Source organism: Glycine soja, chromosome 14 (assembly GCF_004193775.1).
Source record: "Glycine soja cultivar W05 chromosome 14, ASM419377v2, whole genome shotgun sequence".
NCBI lineage: Eukaryota > Viridiplantae > Streptophyta > Magnoliopsida > Fabales > Fabaceae > Glycine > Glycine soja.
The window spans coordinates 12691959-12715964 of NC_041015.1; the positions used below are offsets into that span (position 1 = coordinate 12691959).

Genomic DNA, 24006 nt, shown 5'->3' on the forward strand with positions numbered 1-24006 from the left:
ATTATAGTATATAGATTATTGATAACAGATAAATCGTATCATTATAATGCTGTTGATTTAATTTGACATGTTATATTATGGTGCAGCTGAGAGGAATCGTGGTGGCACTATTAGAAAATATGCTTTCTACATCAGTTATTTATGACTTTCAACATCGGTTTTTAAACCGATGTTGAAAGTACCGACGTTAATAGTATTATCGTTAACATCGGTTTTCTACAAAAAACCGATGTTAACGTTAGTTAACATCGATTTTTCCAAAAAACCGATGTTAACGTTTTCGATATCAAAAAACCGATGTTAACTGTCAAATTATCACATTCGTTAACATCGGTTTTTCCAAAAAGCCGATGTTGTTTTCAGGAATTTTTTTTAAATAATGTCTCTGTTCTTACAAAAAAAACCAAAATTTAACCTGTAAATTTAAAATCAGACCACATAGCACACAACATATATCATTTGCATTATGCTTTCAAATAAGTTTTAGCAAAAAACTAGCTATCAACAAAGGTTATTCAATGTTAAAATGAAACAACAATTGTAAAAAATGTAATGCAAAGTATGTAAACTAATTAAGTAACCTAAAGTTACATAGTTGCCTAACATCCTATGTTTGATTTCTAACTTTTAGATAATACTGTGTCCACTGGATGCGAAGCGCCTTGAATCTAACTGCTACCAATGATCTAACTTCATTAAAATACTGCATGATCAAATAAAAAAATAAATTAATAATGTAATAACAATTATAAGAAAACCAACTTTGTTTGAAATAAACAATTACCGTCTCCAAATTATTCCTGAAAGATCCTAAGCAACACGTAAACAGTTACATAGTTAGCATATATCAATTGTCATTAATGGCAGTGAACACGTAATAAAAATATTCATTGGTAACAAACATTTGTACTTGTGATGATGAGCAGCACGGTCCAAAATGAAAGCAAGAATCAAAGAAATAACTGAATGAACACCTACATCAATCATCATTCCGAAAAATAGATATCAATATGAATGCTACACTCAGAAGCAAAACTAAATGAGAGAAATTATATTTACATGTATTTTGAGGAGAGAGAAACATTTATAATAATGATATTTTTTAAAAAGTATATTAATTTAGGACATTTATTATTATCAAATAAATTAACTATTTTTTTAATTTTGATGAATTAGATTATCTCTTACAAATATTAAGAGAGTTAATAACTTTATTAATGAGTCTCCTCTATTGTTATAAGTTATAATCCATAGATTCGGTGTATGTCCAAAACTAGAGTGAGGGAACAAGATAGTATAGGTGGTGCAAATTGAACATCATTTACTATACCAAGTTCTCTTTTTGGTACATATCATATACTATAGTCTATTAATTTTACATTGAAGCATTCTTTAGACTTAGATATAAGTAACAAATGAGTGTATTTCCTTATATCATTTGAATTAAAATTCCAACTCATTTACTTATTTTTTACTTATATCTAAGTTTAAAGGAAATACACCATTTGAATTAAAAGATAATTAACCATGTATAAAAGTTAAAATAAATTAAGAGAAATATTAATTTAAGTTTTGTGTGAATATATTACCTAGAGTTGGAATAAAACACATCAATGTTCTGCTGTTTAGACAATAAAGTATTTCTTTCCCACTTAAAATCTAAAACACCCATATTATCCATAGAAATAAAAAAAAAATATCAGAATTTTACAAACAACTCATACACCATACTAAGCTAGACACCTTTAGTGATATAAAAATAGCATAATTATTAACAGGTCCTATAACAAAAAAAGGCCCAGACAAGAAATGCAAGGGAAAAAAATTGAACCTTCCTCTGCCAATGGCCATGCACATCCATTAAGAACTTTTATAAAGGACAAAACAAATATTCAAAGCTGCTACACTGTTCATTTCATTCCAAAACTGAAAGTAGGCTTGGAGCTAATAGGAATAGTTCTAAATGAAAAATTGAAAAATAAAATAAAATAATATTGAAAGAAATCCGAAATAAACATACTTTTAATTCTGGCAATTCAATTACACATCCGCACTCCACTACCTCTGCTCGCACTCGCTCTGAAAGGCAACAAAAAATTATCAACATAATCAAATCCCAATATGACATTAGCAGACAAAAAACAACAAGCTCGGACTATATGGATTAGCACGCGACGGAGAGACTCACCCTGAAAAACGTTGGCTTCTAGGGTTTGTGTTGTGAACGCGAGCGAAGGTTTTGCGGTTATGTGATGAATGAATCTTATAGACTCTGTTTTGTTGGAGGCTGCAGGTAGAATGAGGGTTTTAGTTTGGAGAAGGTAAACAATTGGTGCATTGTAACCCAACCCGGCCAAGTAAAACTATTGGATTAGTATCAGCTTTTGAGGACCCTTTTATGTACGCTAGAAATAAAGGATATATTTCTTTTGTTTTATTTATATATATATATATATATATATATATATATATATATATATATATATATATATATATATATATATATATATTTAAGCTGGAAAAAATCTTTTAAATCATCTTGAATATATCTATTTATTAATATTGTACGAGTTTAAGTTAATGTTGTCTATATATAACTTTATTTTATGTTAGAAAAAAATATAACTTTGTTTTAGGTGGGGTAATGTTTTATAGGCTTCGGCACGATAGTATTATGCCCGTTTGAAAAAAAAAAAGTTTAGTTAATATATTTTCAAAAAGCTTTTACTGTATAGGAATTTGTTATAAGTATTTAAATTTTAATAAATTATTTGTATTTGGATATTTATGTTGATAAATGCTTACACAATTTTAAACTATTTAGATGCATTGCTACATGAATACGTATAAAATGTTGTCTCATTTTAGAAATTAAAGAAAATAAGAATCATTTTATATTTAAAAATTAATATCTAACTAAATAATTTATATATTAACATTATATATATCACAAAAATATTTTAAAAAATAACAAGGCATCCTTTACCTATTTTTAGTTTTTAAACACTAAAACTACATTATTTTTAAAAATGAAGCCTAATACAATAATCATTCTATTATAGTACAAGTTACCTTTGTCCTTGTCACCCACCTTAAAATTTATGATTTAAGACAATCACAATTCTATATAAAGAAAAAAGTCCATTTATAAATAATAAAATCAAATTTGAAGATAAAAGTCCATTTACAAATAAAGTTGACAGCAAAATCTCAAGATAAAGAAAACTTTGAAGACTTTGACAAGCCAAATATTTGTTCAAATATTAAAATTAGAATTTTAAAAAAATAGACTAAAAATAATTAATCCGAAATGTTTTTTTTTTTTCTTCTTTCCTAAATGAGTATTAAAATATATTTAATTGAGTATTAAAATAACTTTTGACAAAAAAATTCATCACTATTTAAATATAATTCTTTTTCTTTGTTTCTTATTTCCTAAATAATTTTTTTATTAAATTTATTAACAAAAAATTCACATAATTAACAAATGAGGTTAAAAATAATAAAAAAATGAAAAATGTAATAAAAATAAATTACATGTGGATTATAATTAACTCTAAATTTAAAGACTTAAAACATAATTTTCGTGTCTCATGAAAATATTTTTATTTTTGTTTTGAAAAATGTGTTTAAAAATAATAAAAATATCATTTTTTTAAATCCTATAAATATATGAGATAACTATAATTATTTAAATTAAATCACTGTAACATATATTTTCAATAAATCAAATTAATATATACAAATATTTTAATTTATTTTTAATTTAAAGATAATACGATAATATAAATATAGTAGGATTTCATAGAATTTTTAAGCAATATTCTCCATTTACCTTTTTTTGAAGAAAAAAATAATTTTTTGTTTTTATAATAATTAAATCAAAATATATTAGTAATAAATTTTTATTTTTTTACGATATAATTGTTTTTACCAACATTCTATAAAAATTCTATAAAAGTTAAACTCTATTATTAAAAACAGTTTTTTTTTTTTCAAATTAACTAATATCAAATAATTTATATAAATGTGTGTTATATTTAAATGATAATCATGAAATAATAAAATTAAAATTACGAAATTCATTTTAAAAATTTAGTTTAATTTTTAAATATTTATCTTTTGAATTTATTATTGTTTATTAATTATTATATTTTTTTAATTAAAATATAATTAATAATGCAATATATGATTTTTTTTTAAAATATATAAATAATTAAAAAAAAAGTTTATATTAACATCGGTTTTTTTGAAAAACCGATCTTAACATATCATACGTTAACATTGGTTTTTGAAAACTTGAAAGAAGCGCTTACAAAAGTTTTCTTTCAGAGCACCTCTCTTCAAAAACCTGAAAAATGGTCAAATGAAAGGGTACCTCACAACATGGTTGATGAAAACCTAAACCTAATCCAACAAGATGACCAACTATCATCAACAGATGATGATGATGGGTAAATCAATACTCTAACGAGAGAACAAGATCTTTTGTTTGAAGCAATCAATTCCATACCTGACCCTAGGAAAAGAAGGTTTTTCTGGAAAAACTTAAGAAAACTTTAGAGGTAAAACCTAGACAAAAGGATTTTATTACAAACAATAAATTTTATGTAAGCAACATATTCAAAAGGTTAGAAAACTCTTCAGCCAAACCAACAACAATCCAAGATCTTCAAACAGAGATAAACAATCTAAAAAGGGAAGTAAAAGAACTTCGTCAACAACAAGAAATTCATCAGATCATTCTTTCTCAGCTTGAGGAAGATAGTGATTCTGAAAGTGTCAACAACAGTGAAGAAAACCAACCAGATAATCTAGAAGATGATATGTTTATGGCATTAATCAACAAGATTAAAATCCAAAAATTTTACATAAACATAAAAATAATTATTAATGATTTTGTTTTAGAAATGATGGCCCTATTTGACATGGGTTGATTCAAACTGCATTTTAGAAGGATTAATTCCTACAAAATTCTTTGAGAAAACCTCAAAAAAATTAAGTACGGCAAACGGCTCAAAATTAAAAATTAATTTTAAGCTATCAAATGCAATCATTGAGAACCAAGGTCTTAGGATTAACACAAACTTTCTTCTGGTAAAAAACCTTAAGAACGAAGTAATCCTAGGAACCCCCTTCATTAGAGCCTTATTTCCCATTCAAATATCTAATGAAGGAATAACCACAAATTATTTAGGAAGAAAAATTAAATAATTTTTCTACTAAACCAATCTCCAGAAATATAAATCTTATAGAAAATAAGATTAATCAAATTAACTTCTTAAAAGAAGAAGTATCTTTTAATAATATTCAGATACAACTGGGAAAACCCCAAGTAAAAGAAAAAATTCAATCTTTATTAAATCATATTGAATCAACTATCTGTTCTGATTTTCCACATACATTTTGGGACAGAAAGAAACATATTGTTGATCTCCCTTATGAGAAAGACTTTAGGGAAAAACAAATTCCCACAAAAGCCAGACCAATCCAAATGAATGAAGAACTTCTTCAATACTGCCAAAAGGAAATCAAGGATTTGCTTGATAAAGGCTTAATCCGGAAAAGCAAAAACCCATGGTCTTGTACGGCTTTTTATGTCAACAAACAATCTGAGATTGAGCGTGGAACACCCTGCTTAGTCCTAAATTACAAACCACTAAACCAAGCATTACAATGGATTAGGTATCCTATTCCAAACAAAAAATATTTGCTTAACAAATTAAATTTTGCAAAGATATTTTGAAAATTTGATATGAAATCTGGATTTTGGGAAATCCAAATCCAAGAATCAGATAGGTACAAAACAACGTTTGCCCATTCAGAATTTCAAAAAATTATGAATGATATTTTTAATCCCTATTCAAAATTTGTCATTGTCTACATAGATGATGTTTTAATCTTTTCCCAAAACATTGACCAACATTTAAAACATCTCCAAACTTTCATCCATATCATCAAACAGAATGGTTTGGCAGTCTCCAAATCAAAAATCAATCTTTTCCAAACTCGAATTCGATTCCTTGGTCACAATATATATCAAGGTACAATCATTCCAATAGAAAGGTCAATAGAGATTGCTAGCAAATTTCCCAACCAAATCTTAGACAAAACCCAGTTACAAAGATTTCTAGGTTGTCTAAATTATGTAGGAGAATTTGTCCCCTATTTAGACAATATTGTCAAGCCATTGCATGATAGGCTGAAGAAAAATCCGCCTCCTTGGTCTGACCTCCATACACAAACAGTTAAAGAAATCAAACTCAAAGTCCAATCCATAAAATGTCTGTATCTTCCTATTCCACAAGCATTTAAAATTGTCGAAACTGATGCATCAGACATAGGTTATGGTGGCATCATCAAACAAAGAGTCCATGACCAAGATCATGTCATTCCATATACATCAAAACATTGGAATCCTGCACAATTAAAATATTCAACTGTTAAAAAGGAAGTTTTAGCAATTGTTATGTGCATTTCCAAATTTCAATCGGATTTATTAAACCAAAATTTTTTAATCAGGGTTGATTGTAAATCAGCCCAAGATATTTTACAAAAAGATGTTAAAAACCTTGCCTCAAAACAAATTTTTGCAAGATGGTAAGCAATTCAAAGTGTCTTTGATTTTGACATAGAATATATCAAGGGCACCTCAAATTCATTACCAGACTACCTTACCCGTGAATTCTTATAGAAAAGTGGTAATCCCTCCTAAGGCATCAGGAATCTCCCTAAGGGGAGGACGAAGTACAGGCAAAGGATCAAGACTGGCTCTTTCGGAGCCAACCACTAAGAAATCATCAACCTCTTCTGGGTCACCAACCCAGACTGGGTCATCTACCCAGAAAACCAATTTTGAAGGGTCATCGACCCAGTTTACCTCAATCAAACCTGAGCCATCCACTCAGGAATCTCCCAAACCGGCAACCGCCAAACAAACATCGGCCGACTATGCATGGCCAATTGAAACCCTTCAGGCCCTTCAAGACATGGGTCTAATCAAATTTCCAAAAATAATCAAAAACTCTTGGGCAGACATTGCCTTAGAATCTGATGATGATTCTGAATCAAATTTACAAACAATGATCCAAAATGCATCAATGACCAAAATAGCTACCAATCCTAAAGGGAAACTACCTTTAGCCAAAGCGCAAACACCACCTACCAAACAAACTAACAATTATATTTATAAAAATAAATTTTTAACTGTTTTGCAGATGGAACCTGAATTTTGGGACAAAAATCCCTTCAAGGCGACGGCCAAGGCTTTCCCACCAGGATTTCACTACAAACCAACCACCATCTTGAAGACAAGAACTTTTTATGAATTGATTTTGGTAGATTCAAATTCTGTATCTATCAAACATTTCAATGACCCAAAAGACCAAACATTAAACACCCACTCCACAATCCAAATACTAAAAGTTCTTCAACCAAGACACTTTGGTTCGGACTTGAATAAAGGAAAGAGATTTTCAGTTCCATTTGATCCGGTAAGTTATACCTATTGGGATTATGTTGATGCTTGGACTAAGGTGTTTTGGCACCAAAATACCCGCTTCAAGCATTCATGGCTGATATATTTCAAGACCAATACAATTTACAATTTTCCCAATTGGTTTTTACAATGGTGGGACTTCTTTGGACCAATTCCAGAGATATTCCCAGAAACAGTCCAACAAGGATTTGCTCAAATTGAGAGGCAATACCATTCACAGGAATCATGAATTCCAACAGATCTTAAATACTTCTCAAGCTTTGCACTGTCATGGATCTTCTCATGGCAATATCGTTACAGCAAGACTGAAAAGACAAACCAATATCCATCACTACAAAGACACACATTTGTAAAATGGTGGTCACAATTTGACTCATCCAAAGCAGATCCAGAACAAGTAAAACTCTCGTTCCAATCCCATCCAGAATTCCTCAAAGCAACTGATCCAGAAACTTCTGTGTTTTTGAACCAAAAGTCTCATCTGGCAGCATTTTTAGCAGGATCGAAATCAAAGGAGATCCTACCTAAAAATCTAAAGGAAGTTATGAAAATGTTACAGCAGGAAGAAGAAGGTTCATCCTTAAAGAAGGAAGAAACAAGTTCTGCTGAAGTAGAAGAAGAAGAAGATCCCTTTTACCAAAACGAAGATGATTGTTTTGGTATCTGTTTAGATTAAATTTATTTTCGGTCAAAAAACCGTCTGTTTGTAATTAATGTGTACTTAATTTTGGACAATACTACCTGTCCTGTAGCCATTAAAGTCCCGGTCAAAACTACTTGTCTTGTAACAAAAAGTCAAATAGTTCCGATCAAAACTACCGGCAACTACCGGTCTCAGATTTTTGGCTATATAAGGAGTCCTCAACCATGTTGTGAGGTACCCTTTCATTTGGCCATTTTTCTGGTTTCTGAAGAGAGGTGCTCTGAAAGAAAACTTTTGTAAGCGCTTCTTTCAAGTTTCAATAAATTTCTATTTTCCAACTCTTTTCTCTCCCTCCACCAATCCTGTGCGGCTCTGCCGCCGCTTCGGTTTCTTTGTTTATGAAAACCTGGGATTTGTAAGCCGGTCTCTTGTGTGCCCTTGATATTTGTTTTACAAATTTATATTTTCATTTCCATTTATCATACTGCATTCTTACTTCCTATCTGTCCGTTTGATCCTATTCCACTGACCTCTAATATCTGTTTAACAAATTTATATTTTCATTTCCATTTTTCATACTACATTCTTACTTCCTATCTGTCTGTTTGATCTTATTCCGCTGACCTCTGGTCTTGTTTCCAAGGGTAATCTATATCCTTTCTGATGGCATAAGCATGAAACCAATCAAAGAAAAGGACATTAATTTTGACTCTTTCGACAAATTCGTAGAACTTGTCTTGGATTTGTTTTCTGTTTGTACCCTTGTAATGTTGGAAAAACCATCTCCTTTGAGGCTCATTCTCCGGAGAATAAAAATCTTTCCTAAGGGTTTCCTGATACCAGAGGTCAGCAGAATAAGATCAAACGGACAGATAGGAAGTAAGAATGCAGTATGATAAATGGAAATGAAAATATAAATTTGTAAAAAAGATATCAAGGGCACACCGGAGACTGGCTTACAAATCCCAGGTTTTCATAAACAAAGAAACCGAAGCGGCGGCAGAGCCGCACAATATCAGTGGAGGGAGAGAGAAAAGAGTTGGAAAATAGAAATTTATTGAAACTTGAAAGAAGCGCTTACAAAAGTTTTCTTTCAGAGCACCTCTCTTCAGAAACCTAAAAAATGGCCAAATGAAAGGGTACCTCACAACATGGTTGAGGACTCCTTATATAGCCAAAAATCTGAGACTGGTAGTTGCCGGTAGTTTTGACTAGAACTATTTGACTGTTTGTTACAAGACAAGTAGTTTTGATCGGGACTTTAATGGCTACAGGACAGGTGGTATTGTCCAAAATTATTTACACATTAATTACAAACAGACGGTTTTGTGACCGAAAATAAATTTAATCTAAACAGATACCAAAACAATCATCTTTATTTTGGTAAAAGGGGTCTTCTTCTTCTTCTTCAGCAGAACTTGTTTCTTCCTTCTTTGAGGATGAACCTTCTTCTTCCTGTTGTAACATTTGCAGAACTTCCTTTAGATTTTTAGTTTGGATCTCCTTTGATTTCGATCTTGCTAAAAATACTGCCAGATGAGACTTTTGGTTCAAAAACACAGAAGTTTCTGGATCAACTGCTTTGAGGAATTCTGGATGGGATTGGAACGAGAGTTTTACTTGTTCTGGATCTGCTTTGGATGAGTCAAATTGTGACCACCATTTTACAAATGCGTGTCTTTGTAGTGATGGATATTGGTTTGTCTTTTCAGTCTTGCTGTAATGATATTGCCATGAAAAGATCCATGACAGTGCAAAGCTTGAGAAGTATTTAAGATCTGTTGGAATTCGTGATTCCTGCAAATTGTTTTGTCTCTCAAATTGAGCAAATCCTTGTTGGACTGTTTTGGGGAATATCTCTGGAATTGGTCCAAAGAAGTCCCACCATTGTAAAAACCAATTGGGAAAATCGTAAATTGTATTGGTCTTGAAATATATCAGCCATGAATGCTTGAAGCGGGTATTTTGGTGCCAAAACACCTTAATCCAAGCATCAACATAATCCCAATAGGTATAACCTACCAAATCAAATGGAACTGAAAATCTCTTTCCTTTGTTCAAGTCCGAACCAAAGTGTTTTGGTTGAAAAACTTTTAGTATTTGGATTGTGGAGTGGGTGTTTAATGTTTGGTCTTTTAGGTCTTTGAAATGTTTGATAGATACTAAATTTGAATCTACCAAAATCAATTCATAAAAAGTTCTTGTCTTCAGGATGGTGGTTGGTTTGTAGTGAAATCCTGGTGGGAAAGCCTTGGCCGTCGCCTTGAAGGGATTTTTGTCCCAAAATTCAGGTTCCATCTGCAAAACAGTTAAAAAATTTATTTTTATAAATATAATTGTTAGTTTGTTTGGTAGGTGGTGTTTGCGCTTTGGCTAAAGGTAGTTTCCCTTTAGGATTGGTAGCTATTTTGGTCATTGATGCATTTTGGATCATTGTTTGTAAATTTGATTCAGAATCATCATCAGATTCTGAGGCAATGTCTGCCCAAGATTTTTTGATTATTTTTGGAAATTTGGTTAGACCCATGTCTTGAAGGGCTTGAAGGGTTTCAATTGGCTATGCATAGTCGGCCGATATTTGTTTGGCAGTTGCCGGTTTGAGAGATTCCTGAGTGGATGGCTCAGGTTTGATTGAGGTAATCTGGGTTGATGACCCTTCTAAATTGGTTTTCTAGGTAGATGACCCAGCCTGGGTTGGTGACCCAGAAGAGGTTGATGATTTCTTAGTGGTTGGCTCCGAAAGAGCCAGTCTTGATCCTTTGCCTGTACTTCGTCCTCCCCTTAGGGAGATTCCTGATGCCTTAGGAGGCATTACCACTTTTCTGTAAGAATTCATGTGTAAGGTAGTTAGGTAATGAAATTGAGGTGCCCTTGATATATTCTATGTCAAAATCAAAGACACTTAGAATTGCTTGCCATCTTGCAAAAAAATTTTTTGAGGCAAGGTTTTTAACATCTTTGTGTAAAATATCTTTGGCTGGTTTACAATCAACCCTGATTAAAAAATTTTGGTTTAATAAATCCGATTGAAATTTGGAAATGCACATAACAATTGCTAAAACTTCCTTTTTAACAGTTGAATATTTTAATTGTGTAGGATTCCAATGTTTTGATGTATATGGAATGACATGATCTTGGCCATGGACTCTTTGTTTGATGATGCCACCATAACCTATGTCTGATGCATCAGTTTCGACAATTTTAAATGCTTGTGGAATAGGAAGATACAGACATTTTATGGATTGGACTTTGAGTTTGATTTCTTTAACTATTTGTGTATGGAGGTCAGACCAAGGAGGCGGATTTTTCTTCAGCCTATCATGCAATGGCTTGACAATATTGTTTAAATAGGGGACAAATTCTCCTACATAATTTAGACAACCTAGAAATCTTTGTAACTGGGTTTTGTCTAAGATTTGGTTGGGAAATTTGCTAGCAAACTCTATTGACCTTTCTATTGGAATGATTGTACCTTGATATATATTGTGACCAAGGAATTGAATTCGAGTTTGGAAAAGATTGATTTTTTATTTGGAGACTGTCAAACCATTCTGTTTGATAATATGGATGAAAGTTTGGAGATGTTTTAAATGTTGGTCAATGTTTTGGGAAAAGATTAAAACATCTTTTACTTCCCTTTCTAGATTGTTTATCTTTGTTTGAAGATCTTGGATTGTTGTTGGTTTGGCTGAAGAGTTTTCTAACCTTTTGAATATGTTGCTTACATCAAATTTATTGTTTGTAATAAAATCCTTTTGTCTAGGTTTTACCTCTAAAGTTTTCTTAAGTTTTTCCAAAAAAACCTTCTTTTCCTGGGGGTCAGGTATGGAATTGATTGCTTCAAACAAGAGATCCTGTTCTCTCGTTAGAGTATTGATTTGCCCATCATCATCATCTTTTGATGATAGTTGGTCATCTTGTTGGATTAGATTTAGTTTTTCATCAGAAAGCATGGAGGATGAAGCTTCTGCTTCTTCCTCCGAGGTTTCTATAAGCAAATTGTTTATTTACTCTTCAATCACTGATTCTAAGTTAAGGTTTCTTAACTTCTTTTTTAATCTACAATATTTACTAATGTGGCCTTGTTTTCCACAATTGTAGCACGTTATTTTTTATTTTATTTTTTGTTTATGATTTTCTATTTCTTTACTGGTTGAGGGTTTGTGTGAGTATCTCTTTTTTGGAAATCTCTTATTGACTGGTTTATTCTCATGGATTTCTTTCCTAGAGGATTGTTTTTTCTTTTGTTTTGGACAGGCCGGTAGACCAAATTGTTCACAGAAAGAACCTAAATCCTTCTTTGTTTGAGCCTTTTCTTTGGCTAATTGCCTTTGAATTTTGTCATCCTGACAAATTTTTAAGGCTACCTTTTGGACATAAGAAATTAATTGACCATAGCTTAAACTTTCATATGGAATATCTCCATTGGCAGATTGACTACGGATTTTATCTCTAACCTTGTCTCCTAATGATCTGGGAAGACCGGCTAGAAATTTTTCTTTCTAAAAAGGTTGTTGACTATCTTCTCTGGTGTAAACCCTAGTTAGGAAAGTATCTCTGTACCACCTAAAATCCGCTAAGGTTCTACACTTAAGATTTGATAATAATTCTGCAGACCTATCTTTCCACAAGGATGGGTCTCCAATGAAATGTTGGGCTATTGTAAAAATTAATGTGTTAACAGCGTCAAGAATCTCTTTATCATCGTCATTAGTAATGACTTTTCCATTGAGATCCGTCTTAACTGCGCTGTAAATTTTTTATTTTTCTTCATTAGTGAGATAATTATCCCACCATCTTTTCAGTTGTCCAGAAAATCCTGCCACTAAGATATCTATAATGGTTTCTTCTGAACATTCATGGGAGGTTTGGTAAGCTGTAGCTACCATGGTCATATGTTGGAGTGTATTCATGATGTTATACTCCGTTTGTGCATCTATGTTCCATTCATAGATGTTGTTTGCACTAAAACTCTTAAAATTGTTTTCACCTCTTTCTTCTAATAGAAGATCAGGGGCAGTCGGACGTTGATAATATAATTTGGAGGGTGTTTTCCAGTATTTGGAATTAATTGGATTTATATTCTTTTCTGATATTGATCCTATCTGAGTTTTGGTCACTATCTTCATTAATAACATTAATTAATTTGGAGGTACTTCTTGTTACCATTTTGGAAGTATTTTCCGAGGTTTGGGGAGTTTCTGGAATGACCTTAAGTAAACTACCAATTTTGTTTGGTAATTCACTATGATTGTCACCTACGCCTTCAATTAAGGATTTAGTTTTTCTAAGTTCCCTAATTTTTCGTTTAGCCTTCTCACTAACTTTGAAAGGTTTGAATAATGGTTTTTCAATGGGAATACTTGGCGAAGCTTCCTCAATTGATTTTTGTTTAGGAACTACCTTAGTTTTAATGGTTTCTCCTAAAGCTTGTAAATATTTATTGGTATAATTTGCCTGTTCCATTAGACTCTTAATGTCTTTAGAGGTTACTTCCTCGTTGACATCTTTTGTCTTGAATGGAATTGCCATGACAGGTTTATTGTTACTGTCTTTGACATTTGGTAGTTGATATTGTGTTGCGGGAGGTAATTCCGATTGGATTAACTCACCATCCTTGATTTTCCAATTTGTTATGACATTTGTTGTTGGATCACCTATGATGTCTTGTTTCCAAGGGTAATCTATATCCTTTCTGATGGCATAAGCATGAAACCAATCAAAGAAAAGGATATTAATTTTGACTCTTTCGACAAATTTGTAGAACTTGTCTTTGATTTGTTTTCTGTTTGTACCCTTGTAATGTTGGAAAAACCATCTCCTTTGAGGCTCATTCTCCGAAGAATAAAAATCTTTCCTAAGGGTTTCCTTATCAATGCTAAAGTTGTCAGATAACATCATAAGGTTCCATAGAAGAGTATGTTGGGGATTGGATCGACTTTTGGTCGTCCTCTTGTTCTTGGTTGTAGGTTGTTCTAGGTATGCTAGAAGTAGTGTCTAATCCTTGGAGGTTTACAGTAGGGAACTGGTTATGTGACTCAGATCTGGTTAGTCCTACTGGAATTGAACGGGTTCTAACCGAAAAAGACCTACTGGCTGGCCCATATTCAGACCTAGAGGCTTCTATCCTTGATGAAAAAGAATTTCTCCTATTGAAGGTTATCTCTACCTTTCCGGAGTTATCTTGTTTAATTTTTTCAATAATTGGAGCAGGTCGGGGATCAGACGGTGTGGCCTTCTCCATAATCCATTTTTCAGGGAGAGTTACTTCATCCCATTTTATTATTCTTTTTAAAGAAACATTGGCTTTTGTCATATCAGTGATAAATAAGGTTGTTTCTCCCTTTTGTGGTTGTAATAGGACTCTAGACGCACAGGTATTCATGACCTTGTACTGGATCCTATAAATTAAGGCTGCTGAAATTGATCCTTCTTTCATGTCAAGGCCATGAAAGTGGATGTTTAAGAACAGAGAGTCAAGAATGTTTCTGTCCATCAGACTCACTGTCTTGTTTGGATAACAATTAAAATATATTGGACCTTGTCCTAGGCTGGTTTCGACTGTTCCAATTAAGGAGTCTTCAAATTTATTATGCCTAATATCTCTTAGACACATTAAAACTGTTGCATCTATGCCTATGTCAATTAAGGGCTTGATGGCTACTTGTACACAGTCGATGTGTAGATATTTATACTTACAGCTATGTTCATAAATTGAATTTTTTGAAAGTAAATGAAATTCTTCCCCTATATCTTGTCCTAGAGGAATATTGTTTTCTACTATTTTGATTATGTAATCAAAGTTGTGTTTGTCCTTAATTGTTTCAGGAACATATAGTTGATCTTGAGGGATTTCTGGAATGTTCCAGTCATCCATGTTTTGATTGATATCTTCGAATCGAACTTCCTCATCGAAGAGATTGTGTTTGGGGGTGACCTCTTGGGTCTGGTTATCTTGATCACTTAATAAATTGGAATATCTTGAAGAAGATGATGAAGAAGAATTTGATCGAAAAGAGATATGGGAAAAAGAGCGCAATAGTCTAGACATGATTATAACATTCTCTAATATCTTTGCCTTCATTTGGTTCCATAGAAATATTTCCATAAGGCTATATGTTACAGAACTTCTTGGATCTAAACAAATGAAAAAGATTTTTTTTTTTTACGGACAATATAGTTTGAACACTACTCCTATAGCCATCAGTATATTATGTATATTATGTCTCAATATTTTATTTGAACAATACACCTTAGTCTTACTGCCCTTTCTCAACCACGGGACTTACTGCTACAGTATAATTCAACTAAAATATCAGATTGTTGTGCTTCCAGAAAATATTGTTCAAACATATACTATTTAAATTAAAACTACTGTACATGGTTCAGATCCATAAGTTCACAGTTAACATATGCCCTTACAGACACTATTCCTACTTACGGACACTATATATATATATATATATATATATATATATATATATATATATATATATATATATATATATATATATATATAATTTCATAATATAAATGTGGCTTGCACAAACAATGTTGTCATAAAATAATGACACATTGAATCTTTTTTTTTTATATACAATGGTCACACTAAGGTTCAAATCTAGTGGGTTTGATACAAATATATTTTGTTTATAATAAAATCTCATTAATTAGTTTTTTGAAATATTATTTTTTATCTATCCTTTTTTTACTTATTTGTTATCTAGATAAAATACAATAAAGACTTGTAACAAGATTAATAAAACTTAAACAACACATTCAATGAGTTAAATTTAACTAGTCGTGTTGATTAAATTCACCAATCTATAAATGTTTCATCATAATTTTATTTGATAAATGATAGTTGAAAAAGACTGCCAACAATGTAACAATTAAATGTAAAAAGAGATAGGCATTTTACGACGGTCGCGTAGACCGTCTTAGAATGAGTATATTTCTAAGACGATCACGTGTGAATGACCGTTTTAGAATGATACGCATTCTATGACGGTTTTTCCAGAACCGATGTAGAATGCAATTTTTTTTTGTTAATTATTTTTGTTATTGGAACAATTTTTTTTTTGTTTACTCTTGATAGCAACCTTTGCCTAAAGAGACAAACAGGTAGGAAAATGTTGTTTATAAGCAATATCAATCCGAAGTAATCACAAACATGCCAAGTCTCATAATAAATTATAAATGAACATAAAGTGAAAAAATTTAGACACGAGTGCATAGGAAATGGTTTAAGAATATATCCTACAAAACAAACTAGGTGGGTAACTCAGGCAACTATATAACAAGGGAAAATAATAAAATATTGGTCTACAAATAAATCAACAGCATCATGGAACCAAATCTATACAAAAGAAAGGGGGGAGGCTCATCTTGTATTAATCAACATGCAAGTGAAACTTACAAGTTATATCACAGAGAAATGGTACCTCAACAAGATTTGCTGCACTATCTTCCATTGAAGCATTTGAATTTCTGTCACCAGTAGCCTTTGCCTACTAGATCAGCAACTGAGCCACCAGCCATGTATTCCATTATTATCCAAATTTAGTTTGATTGAGATAGGAACCATAATATTCAGTAATGCATGGACATCAACATTGGGACAGAACAGAAATTTCCTGAAAGTATTGAACAAAATCAAAATTTAAAAATTTAGGTACAGCAAATATCAAGTACATGTAATCTGCAAGATTATACCTTCTAGATATCATCAATTTCATCCTCTATGTGAAGTGACAAAAGAAAGGAAAGATAAATTAGGAAGTATTAAGGAAGAAATGCATATAGATTCATAGCACAACACAGCAAAAATATGATGTTAATCCTCCGTCGAGGGGTTTCCCATTCTACAATTGAGTTAATGCTCAGTTTTCTTAATACTAACTATTGAGAATGAAATCTCCTTCCACTCTTGTCCATCCATTTAACCTAATCACTTGACCAATTATGTAACTAACTACTCTTAACCACCTAACAATGAAATTTCTTAACCATGTATAAATAAACCAAATGTGCAATTAGAATAAAAAAGCAAATGTGCATCAATTTTAATGATATGAAAAGGTTATGAAATTATTTTCGGAAAGAACGTAATTGAATAATAATACAATTCAAACCAAATCATCACCTGCACCGGATCAATTTAAATTATGTTGACGTCAAATTAGATCATTAACACTGCAAGTCCAATGATCTATAGGAAATTAATTTGAATAAAGTTGAGGGTGACTTAACTACTGCTCCAGCTAACTAATGAGTCTAATAAATAATATAGACATTAAGTTTTTTTCCCTCTTACTGATGTAAATATTTACTTTCTAAAATGCCTAATTTCTATTGCAAAATGTAGCTAGTTTTCTCTCAATCATATATGTTTTACAATACAATTTAGATCAAATCATTTTAGTAAGATTTTTTATTTTATATAAAAAAGGAAAATTTCTTCTCTCAATGAAATTTTTATTTATTTATAAGATTTAAATTTAACATCTTAATTAAAAGATATGAATTTAGTTTCAGTACTCAAACTAATGGCATGCATGTTAATATAAATCATATATGTGGAAATTAAGTTGAAATAAAATGAAAATAAAATAAAATAAGATAAAATATATATTACCGTCTCTGTTCTACTATTTGGATATTCATACTATATAGTATAAATAAGAAAACTTATTATTTACATTTTAAAATAGAAAAATAAGACCCTAAAAATAATAGAAAGAAATAAAAGAAATGAACACAAAATAGAGTAAATAGTATATATACGGATAAAATAATTTTTTTTACATTATTGCTCAATCATAAATCTCATATTATATTATAAATTTATTAATTTTTATAATACTTATTTTATAAATCATACCAGATGACTTGTAATTAATTATTATGTAACTAACTACTCTTAACTATTGCATTACCATAATTGTTTCGACAGCCATATAGTTTGGTCCAAAGAAAAATTTAAATAGCACAAGCATTTCTTAACTTACTCACTGCCTTAAAATAAATTTATCTCATGATTATAAAAATAAATTTAAATAGCACAAATAATGGTGCTGCTTAAAGTGATATGTTGTAACTGAGATATAACAATTTTTTTCATATTTCAAAATTAATGTTATTAGATGTATGGTTCAGGGTAAGGTGTATCACCTTATAAGTGATGTATGACTAAGTATTAAAATTGATTTCGTATAGAAGGTAATTTTAACCGGTAAATTTTTTGTCAAATTGACCTGAAATAAAAGTTTTTATATTTTTTATTTGACCTTTGCTACTTTGTGGTTTATCTTTTTGTAGAATATGATTTTGGTCTCTCAAATTTCTAATGTTTGGTTTTAACTCCTCTAAAAATTTGTTCATTTTTTTATCCTTCTACTATTTAAGCGCGTCACTTTTTATCTTTGATGTCACTTAGATAGTACTTTATGGAGAGACAAAAAGTGGTTTAAATAATACTTGAGGGGATAAAAATGATACATTTATAACGAAAAATAAACCAAATTATTTTAAGAGACTAAAACTAAACTTCAAATATTTTATAGAGAACAAAAACATGTTTTAGCATATTATTTTTTAATTTCTTTCACATTCAAAAGCTAACACACTTTGAATCTCACAAATTCAAACTCAGATTCACATTTCATTTCTTCTATTAATAGTGATTGATTAATAAATATGAAACAAGTTGAAAATTTATATCTACCAATAAAAGAGAAACACTGAAATTCGTCATAAACAAAGTTCCTCCATAAGGGATTGACGTGAAAAAACCGCAAGTACACAATAGTTGTCAATTAATAATATCAAATCCATAGGGATCATGTTTTATTTTAAAATATAAATATAATACCGTTTTATATTTTAATTTTATAACATAAATTGGGAACTAGCAATCATAGTACAAGGATTTTGGTTTTGGTATTAAAATAAAAATTTTAATATATTTTTTAGTCCTTTGAGGTATCTTTTTAAGTTTTCAGATTAAAATTTATATTTTTTATTCACTCAATTTTACAAAATGTTTGATTAGTCCTTCTATTAAAAAAACCTTCACAAATTATGTATCTAAACTATAAAAAAACTCAATTTGAAAAGACTAAAAAAGTATTTTGCTATAAATTTAAGGAACTAAAAAAATATAAATTTTTATTTGAAGGACATATACCTTTTAATTTAATGAACTAAAAATATAATAAATTCTAAAATAAATATTTGGATATGAAAGTAAGGTGGAATATATTTTTTCTATTAATTTATTATTACTTGGGGTGCAATCAGTCAATCAAAGGTGCTATACATATCAAATCCCCACTGGTGCAACGGGCACTGAGGCCTAAATTTCTTTATATTTTTAGCATCAAAGTAAGGCGGATTCCAGGGTGATTTCTGTTGTAGTGATCCTGATCCATTTGTGGATAAATCAGTTAGTTTTCATTTGTTAGAAAGTTAGTTAATTGGTTAGTAGTTTGTTGCTGAAAAAACAAAAAGTAATGTGTTGAGTTGTAATTTTCAGTTTTATCTTTTTAGCCTTTGACAATGATGTATAAATACAATTGATCATTCAATAAGATAGTTGAATGAGTTTATACATTTGAAGAAAGGAATACACTTGTAGAATAGAAACTCTCCCTCCTACCTCTTACATTTCTCTCTTTTCCTGCAAGTGTGTGTCAAGGAACTCATATGTTATTGACACTAACAATGGTATCTAGAGCAAGGAACGATCAAGAAGGGATCTTTAAGCACATCCATGGCTTCCAATGGCCCTTTTCCAGCGAATCTCCCAGTTCTTACTGGCAAGAACTTCAGCAGGTGGCAAGTTTAGATGAAAGCCTTGTTTGGCTTCCAAGATTTAACTGATATTGTTGAGAATGGTGTAGAAGTTCCAAGAGACAATGCTCCTGATGCACAAAAGGAAGGATTCAAAGAATTAAAGAAGCAGAATTGTAAAGCATTGATGATTCTTCATTAGTGTATTGATGATATCCACTTTGAGAAGATTGTAGGTGCAACTACTACGAAAGAAGCCTGGGACACGTTGAACAAAGCCTATGTTGGTGCAGACAAAGTCAAGAAAGTGCGCTTACAAACCCTAAAGAGACAGTTTGAACTGCTGCAGATGGAAAAGAATGAAGGTATTGGAGATTTCTTTGGTAGATTACAAGTTCTTACTAATTCAATGAAAGGTTGTGGTGAGAAATTCACTGATCTAATACTGATTGAAAAAGTATTAAGATCATTGAATCCAAAATTCGACCACATTGTGGTTGATATTGAGGAATCAAAGGATTTGGAATCCATGAGCATTGATGAATTGCAAGGTTCCCTCGAAGCCTATGAGCAAAGATTGCAATAAAGGAATAATTGTAATACAAATCCTGTTGAAACAGCTCTGCAAGCTCAACAAAACCCGAAGAACTCTGGAAATGAATCATCCAGAGGAAAGAGAGGCAGATTCAAGAACTCAAGAGGAAGAGGCAACCATGGATCAAGAGAGCACTCAGATCAGAAAAATAATGGCAACCAAAGTTCCAACAGAGGAGGACATATTGGAAATTGAGGGAGAAAAAGAAAAAAGACCCGGGACAAGAAGAATGTAGATTGTTACAACTGTGGAAAGAAGGGACATTATGTTGTTGATTGCTGGTACAAGGATAAAAATCCTGCTGATAAGGCTTAACTTGCAGAAGGAGCAGATTCAGTTTCTGAACCTGTCCTGTTGATGGTGACAAACAAGACAACGCCTGATGACAAGGGTCAATGGTACTTAGACACTGGATGCTCTACACACATGACTGGTCACAAAGACTAGTTTTTGTGTTTAGATGAAAGGATGAAAAGCAAAGTGAGATTTGCAGATGACAACAACATGCTTGCTGAAGGAATTGGAAATGGCTTGATTCAGAGGAAAGATGGCAGAGAAACTTGCATAGAGGATGTACTTTATGTTCCAGGCATAAGCAACAATCTTCTAAATCTTGGTCAGTTACTTCAAAAAGGTTTTAAGATAACTATGAAGGACATGATGATGCTGGTATATGACAAAACCAGAAATCTAATCATAAAAACACCACTGACCAGAAATAGAACTTTCAAAATTGGAATGCAAGCACTTGAGCAATATGTCTTAGTGTTGTGAGCAACAAAGAAGAATGGCTTTGGCACTATAAGCTTGGACACTTGAATTTCAGAGATCTTGCTCAAATGCACAAGTGGGCACGAGGAATTCCTCAACTATAGCAACCACAAGAGAAATGCAGAAATTTCTTGGAATGCAAGCAGACAAAGAAGCCCTTCAAGAAGTTTATCCTAGTAAAATAAACTCAGAAGATTGAAATCATCTATTCAGATGTTTGTGGACCTATACAAGTAGAGTCCATTGGAGGAAACAGGTACTTCATAACCTTTATAGATTATTTCACTAGAAAGACCTGGATTTATATGATCAAAAGAAAGAGTGATGTGTTTAATATCTTTAAGAAGTACAAAGCTTATATTGAAAATCAAAGTTCTAGGAAGATTGAAGTGTTGAGAACTGATGGAGGTGGTGAATACACCTCAAAAGAATTCCTAGAATTTTGTGATGAAGCAGGAATTGTACATGAGTTCACACCACACTACACTCCACATCACAATGGGGCAACAGAAAGGAAGAATAGAACAATTATGAACATGGTCAGGAGCATGCTCAAATGCAAGGATCTGCCACAAAACTTGTGGAGTGAAGCTGCTTCCACTACTGTGTATGTGCTGAATAGAAGTCCTACAAAAAGAATAAATGTTGTGACTCCAGAAGAAGCTTGGTCAGGCATCAAATCCAATATGAAACATTTGAGAATTTTTGCTGCTATCTGCTACAAACACATTCTTGACTAGTTGAGACAGAAACTTGATGACAAATGTGAATTGATGGTATTTCTTGGATACCATGAGACAAGAAGGTACATGTTGTTTGATCCAAGGTCCAAGCAAATTGCAATTAGCAGGGATGTGGAATTTGATGATTTTAAAAACTAGAGGCTAGAACCTGAGTCTACAAGCAGGAATGCAAGATTCTTGATTGAATCAAATTACAGTGGTAATAATGTTGTTGTAACAGCTGCCACACCTGACCAAGGAATTTTGAGAAAGTCAACAAGAGTGACACAAGTTCCCCAAAGTTTGAGAGATTATGAAGTCTATAAAGATGATCAAATCAATGAAGGTGGTGACCTAGTGCACTTGGCCTTATATGCTGGTGCTAAGCCAATAGATGTAGAGGAAGCATTGCAAGAACCTCAATGGATTCAAGCAATGAAGGAGGAATTGAGCTCAATTAAGAAGAACAACACATGGGATCTTGTGAACCTCCCAAAAGGGAAAAGACCTATTGCAGTTAAGTGGGTCTTTAAAGTGAAAAAGAATCCCACAGGAGAGGTGGTTAAGCACAAGGCAAGACTAGTGACAAAGGGTTTCCTACAAAGAGAAAGTGTGGACTATGGTGAAATTTTTGCTCTAGTAGCAAGGATTGAGACAATAAGGCTTGTAATTGCAATTGCAAGCACGAGAAGGTGGTCAATGCATCAATTGGATGTCAAGTCTGCTTTTCTAAATGGGCCTCTTGAAGAAGATGTGTTTGTTGATCAACCTCCAGGTTTTCAAGTTGATGGCCAAGAAGACAAAGTGTACAAACTAAAAAAGGCCCAGTATGGCTTGGAACAAGAAGATTCATGGTGTTCTCAACCAGATTGGGTTTGAGAAATGTACTTCTGAACATGGTGTCTATATTAGAGGGGAGACTACTGCATATTTAATCATATTGTGCCTCTATGTGGATGATTTGTTGATCACTGGGAGCAACATGTTAGAAATCAACAAAGTCAAGCAGCTGTTGATGAAGCAATTTGAAATGACAGACATGGGCCAACTATCCTATTTTCTTGGCATTGATTTCAAGGAAACGGAAGCAGGTGTGGTGATGCATCAAAGTAAATATGCAGTTGATTTGCTTGTGAAGTTTCACATGAGCAATTGCAATCTAGTTGCAACTCCAGATGAAACTGGGCTAATGATGAGCTTGAATGATGAAGGAGAACTAGCAGATGCTACTCTATACAGACAAATAGTTGGCTCACTCAGGTATTTGTGTAATACAAGACCTGACATAGCTTATAGTGTTGGCATTATAAGCAGGTTTATGAAGGCACCTAAGATTTCTCACATGATGGCTACAAAGAAGATCTTAAGGTATGTGAAGGGCACAACTGATTATGGAGTATTGCTACCTTTTGGACAGAATGAATCAAATCAAAATATGCTTGGCTATACTGATTCAGATTGGAGGAAGGACAAGAATGACAGGAAGAGCACTGCAGCCTATGTGTTCATGTATAGTCGAGCTCTAATCTCCTAGAGCTCGAAGAAAGAAGATCCAGTAGCATTATCTACTTGTGAAGCTGAGTATATAGCAGCTTCCCTTGGAGCATCTCAAGGTCTGTGGTTGAGGAAAATGCTGAAAGAAATGAAGATTCAAAAGAAGAAACCAATTTGCTTACTGATTGATAATAAGTCAGCAATCAGTCTTGCTAAGAACCCTGTAGATCATGGGAACAACAAGCACATTGATACTAGGTATCATTTTATCAGGGACAAAGTTCACAAAGGAAAAATCAAGCTCATCTACTGCGAATCAGAAGATAATTTTGCTGATTTACTGACAAAACCATTGAAGAAAGCCAAGTTTGAAGAACTGAGAAGTAAACTGATGATAAAGCTGATTGAGAATCATAATTAAAGGAGGGTGTTGTAGTAATCCTGATCCATTTGTGGATAAATCAGTTAGTTTTCATTTGTTAGAAAGTTA

At 32.1% G+C, this 24006-nt stretch overlaps 1 protein-coding gene across 5 annotated transcripts in view; it reads right to left on the minus strand.

Annotated features, from left to right (window-relative positions):
* Positions 1-439: 439 nt before the first annotated feature.
* Positions 440-24006, minus strand: part of LOC114385174 — a 39907-nt gene continuing 16340 nt past the window's right edge. For 2 of the 5 annotated variants that reach the window (XM_028345180.1, XM_028345179.1), the window contains one exon: positions 16304-16777. In XM_028345180.1, the coding sequence (XP_028200981.1) occupies positions 16734-16777 (44 nt within the window). In that variant the 3' untranslated portion in view covers positions 16304-16733. Of the gene's footprint in view, positions 704-784; positions 811-2020; positions 2080-5971; positions 6420-9265; positions 10964-16303; positions 16778-16856; positions 16883-24006 lie in introns of those variants that run through there. The other 3 variants (XR_003660851.1, XM_028345177.1, XR_003660852.1) reach the window with 3 other exon arrangements.